General features: G+C 42.2%; 1 protein-coding gene across 1 annotated transcript; it reads right to left on the bottom strand.

The window, feature by feature from the left end:
• Nucleotides 1-235: 235 nt before the first annotated feature.
• Nucleotides 236-1171, bottom strand: LOC101959306 (olfactory receptor 10V1). Its single transcript, XM_005340664.3, has one exon. The coding sequence runs from the start codon at nucleotides 1169-1171 to the stop codon at nucleotides 236-238; it is 936 nt and encodes a 311-aa protein (XP_005340721.3).
• Between the last annotated feature and the right edge of the window lie 6863 nt (nucleotides 1172-8034).

The raw sequence follows: 8034 nt of genomic DNA, 5'->3' as shown, positions 1-8034 counted from the left end.
TGAGGGGGCAAAAAACATCTACAAACACTGCAGGACTGCCATGTCCCAGAAAACCTTAGGATCTGTTCCATGTTTCTGACCACCCAGAAGAGGGGGCAGTGAGAACCATGGAGAAGTCCTCATAGGGAGGCATGGGTCCACAAGGTGCATAGTGAGATGACTGGATTCTTGAAAGAGGTCAGGTCAGTCCTGGTGGGCCACATCATCCCCTTCTACTTGATGGGCTGTTGCTTCATCAATTGAGGCTCTCCAGGAGTCTCCTCAGGGCACCCTTTACTTCCTTGTTCCTCAGACTATAGATCATAGGGTAGAGCATGGGGGTTACATTGGTGTAGATTAAGGACACAATTTTGTCTTGTTCTGGGGTGTAGCAGGATTTGGGGCGAATGTAAATGAATATTGCACAACCATAGTGTAGAAGAGACACCAACAGGTGGCCAGCACAGGTGGAGAAGGCTTTGCTCCTGCCTTCAGCAGAGTGGATTCTGAGGATGGCAGCAATAATGAATCCATAGGAGAGCAGGATCAGCAAGAAGGGAATCAGCAGGATGAGCATGCAGACAAGAAAGACTGCAATCTCATTGGCTCGTGTGTCAGAGCAGGCCAGGAATAGCACAGCAGGAATGTCACAGAAGAAATGATTAATCTCATGAGACTGACAAAAGGGCAGGAGGAATATGAGTGTGGTAAGGGTGAGTGAGAGTGCAAAGCCACTGATGCATGCAAGAACCAGCATCTGCAGGCAGAGGGCCCTCGTGATGATGAGTGTGTAGCGCAGAGGGTTGCAGATGGCCACAAAGCGGTCATAGGCCATAGCAGCCAGCAGGAAACACTCAGCTCCACCCAGGGCGATGAAGAGGTGCATTTGCAAGGCACAGCCCAGGAAGGGAATCCGCTGGTTCCTGGACAGGAAATTGGCAAGCATGTTGGGGACAATGACTAATATATAGCAAATTTCAATGGTGGACAGATTCCGGAGAAAGAAATACATGGGGGTCTGGAGACAGGTGTTAATGAGGGTGATGAGCACAATAGTCGTGTGTCCTGCTAGGGTGATGAGGTGCATGGCTAGAAAGAGTACAAAAAAGAAGATTCTCAGTTCTTCCAAGTCCCCAAAGCCTAAGATAATAAACTCAGAGCTTAAGGTGTGGTTTTTCTGCAATGGGTCCATCCTATATTCTCCTTTATAGAATTCTTGGGCTGAAAAGGACAGCTTGCTAGAAATTCTCCAAGCTGTGGGACGCTATGGAGCTCTTTCCACAGATGGGAGTGCAGCCAGGGTTTTTAGGCTTAGCCTTTGCTTTCATTCTATTAGCTTTCCAATTCTGCCCACTCTTCATGGAGAATGAAGAACTGCTGACATGAGGTCACTTTGGTTCACCTGCTGAGTTATTACAAAGATGAACCAAGATGAGGGAATTCTAATATGAAGTTATTTTTCATAGACCTAATGACACTGTTTCTATCCGAGCTGTCCTACATTTTGAAGAATTGTGTGCAGTGGGAGTGAGAGGCTAAGGTTGATGAATCAGTAGGTTGAAATGGAGACTGGGCCTGCAGGGTCACTGACATTGCTGTAGGAAGGAAGGTTTGGTTAGTTCATCTTACACACTTTTGACTTTGTGCATTAGTTATATTATCCTTACTACCACTCCCAAACTCCCAAGATTCCTGCAGCTGACAGGCTGTGAACAGTACTGTAGAAAGGAAGGACACATAACCTGCAGTAACTGCTACCTTTCCACTGTTTGGGCTCCTCAATTGCAGGGAAGCCTTAGTTTTATGTGGTACCTCCTTCTAGACACCTCCCCTGGCCTCTTCAGTTGCTCAGATGGGTTGGTCCCTTCCCTATGTTCCCATAGTACTCTGGGCTTCCCCAATCATGTTGTTTATCACCAAGTTCTATAATTTTTTTTTGTATTGGGTTTGAGCCCAGAGGTACTCAACCACTGAATTTCATCTCCAGCCCTTTTAATTTTCAGATGGGGTCTCGGTAAGTTACTTAGGGCCTTGCTAAATTGCTGAGGCTTGCCTTGAACCCAAGATCCTCTTGCTGAAGCATCCTGAACTGCTGGGATTATAGGCATATGCTACTGTGCTGAGAAAATTCTGTAATTCTTTATTTTTCTGTCCACTTCAGTAGTTTGTGAGCTTCAGGATGGCAAGAATGGTCTTATTCTGCCTCTCACACAGAGGCTGGCACCTGTTAGGAGTATAAATAAATGTTGAATTAATACTTGTGGCTCATTTCTGCATCTTCCACGATTAGTTCCAGGTCAGGCATAGAGTGAGAAGAACAGAGAGCAAAGGGCTGGGCCGGGTTGCAGGGTAGGAATGACTAGGACAGAGTCAGGAGAGGTCAGGGACAATGGGGAGTGGAATGTGACATACCTCTGGTTGATTTGCTTCCCAGATTTCAGGGACATTCACTTCCTCCTTGCCTTGAAAAGACCTAAGTTACAAACAAGAAACCTTATTTTCAGCCTCTAATTTATTCTTGTGCATCCATTTTCACAGATAAATAGAAAAAAGTTTCTAAAGATTTTAGAGATTTAGCAAATCAAGAATTAATAAGGGTTAAGGGCCCTGTGGGAATGGAGTTGCCACCTAAATGAGCTTACTTCTTCAGGACACAGTGTTTCTACTGGAAACTCTGAGGCTCAGTGTGGGGCCAATGAAACCACAAAACCAATTTTGATGATAGCTTTGCTTGGTATAGATGGCGGTTGCAGTTTTTGTTTCCCAGTCAGTTGCACTTGAAGTCTTTGAGATGGACAGATCCCTAGAGAACAATGTGTCTACTCTTTCACTTCACTTCAAAGTAGATGGTCACAAAATCTTTCCCTGGTGACCCACCCCTTGGTCCTCTCCCCACTGCTGGCCCTGTCCTAAAACCCACAATAAGTTCCTGTCTGAAGTCCTCTGTCCGGATGGAGGCCAACCCAGCCTGAGATCACACTCCTTCTGTGACCCAGCCCAGCCTCCCACTCTGCACATGCTCAACCTTCTCAAGAACCCCTTCATCCTCCCTTGAAAACTCTATGAGTGAAAATATGCTTCTTGGTTTTTGTGTGTCTGTCTTGGCTTTAGCTTTGCCACGCCCCATCACTTTCACTCTTTTCTTGCATGTCAGTGTGCTGCAGAGATGTGGGGATTGCTTTGTTTTATTGGACCCTAAACCTTAAAAATACTGGAAAATACAAAGATGTTAGTAAAAGTTACATATGATCCAAACACAAGTAAGAAGTGAAAGTCAATGTCAAAGTTTCTGCTCCTTCAGTCCTTTCCCCTACTCTTCAGAGAGAACCATTCTTAGCAGTAAGCAGCATTTCCTTTCCATCTGTCTTGTGCAAAGAAATGCACACTAATGGACTCATATGCACCACACACATATGTACACACAGTCACACAATCAAATGTATACAGACACGTAAAGACACACACCTGCACATACTCACAGTGCACACATGCACAAACAGGCACACTCATACAGACATATAATCAGCACACTCACACATTAAAATATGAATGAGATCATAATATACACACTGCTCTTATTCTTGGAATAAGCCATGTATTAATATGTCGGATACAGGTTCTCAAAAAGCACATAGTGATTTATTTCATTGTTTTTAACTGCTGCATTGCATAGGATGGGTACATTACAATTTGATTTATTATGATAAAATAAAATATTAATAGCACATATATATTAATAATATATAAATGAAAGAAAATAAAAAATAAAAGTAATCATAATTTAATCACCATTACTACTTTGACATTGAAACAGTTTGCTATTTTTTCTTATTATACTCCATGGTATAAAGCATATCCCAGCGTAGAGCACAGAGCAGCGGCCAGGCTGTGAAGGCTGCTAGGGTATCCTTTTCTGCTCCTTTCTCATGTCACTGAATAGTCCTAGAGAAGAGGCCTAGGGTTACCTTGAAGAGCCAGATGGATGCCTGAAGTAGAAACCTGGGGAACAATCCTGCTAGAGATCTTGCTGCTGTTGGCAATCCTAAGAAGGATGAAGAGCCCATCCTTAGGGGAGTAGTGGCATGACTGAATGGCCAGAACCTGGCAACACAGCTTCCCAGAGCCCAGATGGTGGCTTTCCAGCCCGTATGGACCACAGGGAACAGCCCTCTGAAGTATTGCTGATGACTGTTAGGATGGGAAGTATCCTTAGAGGAGTTGCCCCAGTCTGTAACTTGCATTTAATAGCAGTGAAAGCAGGACTCAGAAAGTCCTAGGAGAGGTGAGGACACAGAGGGGACTGTCTCCTTAGGTCACACAGCTGAATTCAAACCTAAACCCTAATGGCTACTATTTTATTTGTAAATCTTGCATATGCTGCAGGTCTTGACAATGTTGTTTAAGTCAAATCTGCCAAAATTGTAGTTCCAATTATGCAGTTACCACTATGAAGAGACTGCCAGGCTGAGTTGAGAGGCAGAAAACTTATGAGTTTGGCTTGGGTGCAATTCAGTGATCAAGCCATGCTAGAGGAGTGGAACCTGAGACTGGTGGCCTCTTAGGTACCACCCTCCCCCCTGCTGAGATTCTGTGCATCTATGTCATAACTACGAGATGGTATGGGCGGGGATCTCAAGATCTCCATTGTAGTCTGCAAACTCATGATCATCAAAGTGGCTTACTCCATTGAGTGACATGGGGAATAAATTATGGAACCTCAAGAGTAACACTACCAAGGTGCCTAATCTTCTGTGTAATAATCAGCCAAAGCCATTCTCATGTCTTGGAAGCTTTTACTTCCTTGGAGGGCCAGCAACACTGCTGGGTTCTAGGCAGCAACAGTGAGGTGGCTTCCTTCCTAGCCCCTTTATGTACCCCAAAACAGAGATTCCAAACAGCCCTGTTTGAGCTTAGAATCACACAAATCTACCTTGAATCATTCTGGTACTTTCTGTCACTGCCTCCACCCAACAAGGGGCTTCCAACACTCCAAGCTGGGCATGTGGCATTTTCCTAGCTCTATCACGTTCGTCTTCTTCCATCCTCCTCTCTGATCTCTCTCTTCTCTTGGTCACAGTTTATAAAACTAAAGGCCTACTGCTTTTAATAGCAACAAAGGCCATGGAAACCTTATTGTTCTAAGCACCCACAGAGCAGGCTTTTGGAAAAGCTCCATGATGTCGTCTTGCCCTATCCGTGGGAAATGTGGACTGGTTACAAAGTCACTGATCCTTTCTGAGCTAAGTTGGCAAACAGCAGAAAACCATGTGCACTTGGAAGCTGACAGTGCCTGCTCATGGAAATATTGGTCTCTTGTAGCAGGCAGCTCTAGTATCATCGATACCCAGCCATGAGGCCTGAAGCAGGGAATGGAAAGGAAGAGGTGTCAAATATAGACTTAATGCTTTAAAAGAAAAGTGCCTCAAATGAGACCTAACTTAACTGGGGCTTCTGTCTTGGAGTAATTCCTAGACATTCTGAAGCAGTGATAGTGAGTAACAGTGAATTGGCACTGAATGCATAGCACCCATTCCTGTGGATAGTGGCTCAAAATGCAAATCTCTGGCTCCACAAACCACTCAGAACCTCTGTTTGAGTCTGAGCAGAGGGGACATTTGAGAGAATGAATTAGGACTTCAATTTCTTTCTACTTTAACTAAAAAATGTAGGCTTTTCTCTAATGTCTTTGAACTTGAATTTGTGAGGAGAATCTTTTTAAAAATTTCAAGAATTTTTGAATTCTTTTTAGTTATGATATAACACCAGGATACACCTTCACATAATCACAAAAGCATGGAACCTAATTCACTCTGATTCAGTCACCAGCACTTCCTCCTTCCTGCTCCCCTCCACCTACTCCACTGATCCCTCTTTAATCCATGATAGTCTATTTTTGTGTGTGAGTGGGACCCACCATGAAAGTTTGGTCATATTCATTCCACTGTTCTTTTCTTTCCAATTCCTTTGTCCTCCTCCTCAACCCTCAGTCTATTTTACTGATTTTTTCCTCTAGTTCGATGAAATTACCCACTCTCTTTCCCTTTCTCTCTCTCTTTTTTAATTGCCTCCCCCCTTATTTTGGATTAGTTTCTGCATATCAGAGAAAACATTTTGACCTTTGACTTTTTAGGCCTAGCTTGTTTCACAGCATGAAAGTTTTCAGCTCCATCTATTTACCAGCAAATGCCATAATGTCATTCTTCTTGTGTATATATACCATTTTCTTTTTCCATTCACCTATTGAACAGCACTGGGCTGGTTGCATAGTTGAGATATTGGAAATTGAGCTGCTATAAACATTTATATGGCTGTGACACTGTGTCACTGTGTCACTGTAGTATGCTGACTTTAAGTCCTATGGGTATGTACTGAGGACTGGGATAACTGGGTCAAATGGCGGTTCCATTCCCAGTTTTGCAAGGAATCTCCATACTGCCTTCCATATTGGCTGCATCAATTTGCAGTCCCACCAGCAGTGTATGAGTGAACGTTTTCCCCACATCCTCGCCAACATTTATTGTTACTTGTGTTCTTGATAATTGCCATCCTGACTGGAGTGAGATGGAATCTCAGTGTAGTTTTAATTTGCATTTCTCTAATTGATAGAGATATAAATAAATATATTTATTTATTGACTGTATTTCTTCTGTGCCTGTTCAGTTCCTTTGCTCATTTATTTATTGGGTTATTTTTTTGGTGTTGTGTTTGAGTTCTTTATGTATTCTGGAGATTAATGCTCCATATGAGATGTAGATGGCAAAGATTTTCTCTCATTCTGTAGGTTCTCTCTTCACTCTCTTTCCTTTGCTGTGAAGAAGATTTTTAATTTGATGACATCCCACATTGATTTTTTAAAATTTTATTTCTTGTGATTTAGGAGTCTTGTTGAGGAAATTGGTTCATGTGCTGACATGTTGGAGTGTTGGGCCTACATTTTCTTCTAGAAGTTGCAGGGTTTCTGGTGTAATTCCTAGGTCTTTGATTCACTTTGAGTTGAATGTTGCACAGGGTAAAAGATAGGGGTTAAATTTCATTCCACAACATATGGATTTCAAAATTTTCCAGCACCATTTGTTTAAAAGGCTATTTTTTTCTTCAAGGTACATTTTTGCCAACTTTGTCTAGTATCAGATAACTGTATTCATGTGTGATTCCCTCTATGTCTTTTATTCTATTGCATTGGTCTTCATGCCTATTTTGGTGCCAATGGCATGCTTTTTTTTAAACTATAGCTCTTTACTATAATTTGAGGTCTGGTATTGTGATGCCTCCTGCTTTGCTTTTATGTGAGGAGAATCTTAAAGTTTCTTGTCTCCCCAGGAAAATTAATTGTGGAATATCTTATAGGTTGGATTTTTATTTTGTATTTAAAAAAATTTCACATGTGGGGCTGGGGATGTGGCTCAAGCGGTAGCGCGCCATGCCTGGCATGCGTGCGGCCCGGGTTCGATCCTCAGCACCACATACCAACAAAGATGTTGTGTCCGCCGAGAACTAAAAAATAAATATTAAAAAAAAATTCTCTCTCTCTCTCTCTCTCTCTCTCTCTCTCTCTCTCTCTCTCTCTCTCCCCTCTCTTTAAAAAAAATTTCACATGTATTTTTAGATGTATGGACCTTTATTTTTATTCATTTAGTTATATGCAGTGCTGAGAATAGAACCAGTGCCTCACACATGCCAAGCAAGCACTCTACCACTGAGCTACAACCACAACTCTGGATTTTATTATTACAGAATGCAATAGTTGTCATTTGATCTTGTTGCAGGACCTCTCATGAGATATGTTGGGCAATGGTGGCTAGAAATAATTTGGGTTTGGAAAATAGAATAAAGTGTAAACTTTTACTAGGGGATGAGAAGAGTGGAGGTGCTAGGCAGAGATACTGATGAAATCATATTGTTATATGGTATGCAAATACTAATATGTGACAACAAATTCCACATTATGTAAAACTTTAATGCACCAGTAAAAATGTGGAGGAAAAAAATGAATAAACTTTTGGCCACAGGTACAACACAGACTCAATAATTAAGCTCAATGAGTTAAGAGGTATA

This window comes from Ictidomys tridecemlineatus, chromosome X (assembly GCF_052094955.1).
Source record: "Ictidomys tridecemlineatus isolate mIctTri1 chromosome X, mIctTri1.hap1, whole genome shotgun sequence".
Taxonomy (NCBI): Eukaryota; Metazoa; Chordata; class Mammalia; order Rodentia; family Sciuridae; genus Ictidomys; species Ictidomys tridecemlineatus.
Note: the sequence above shows the minus strand (reverse complement) of the source record. Positions and strands in the feature narration are given on the sequence as shown.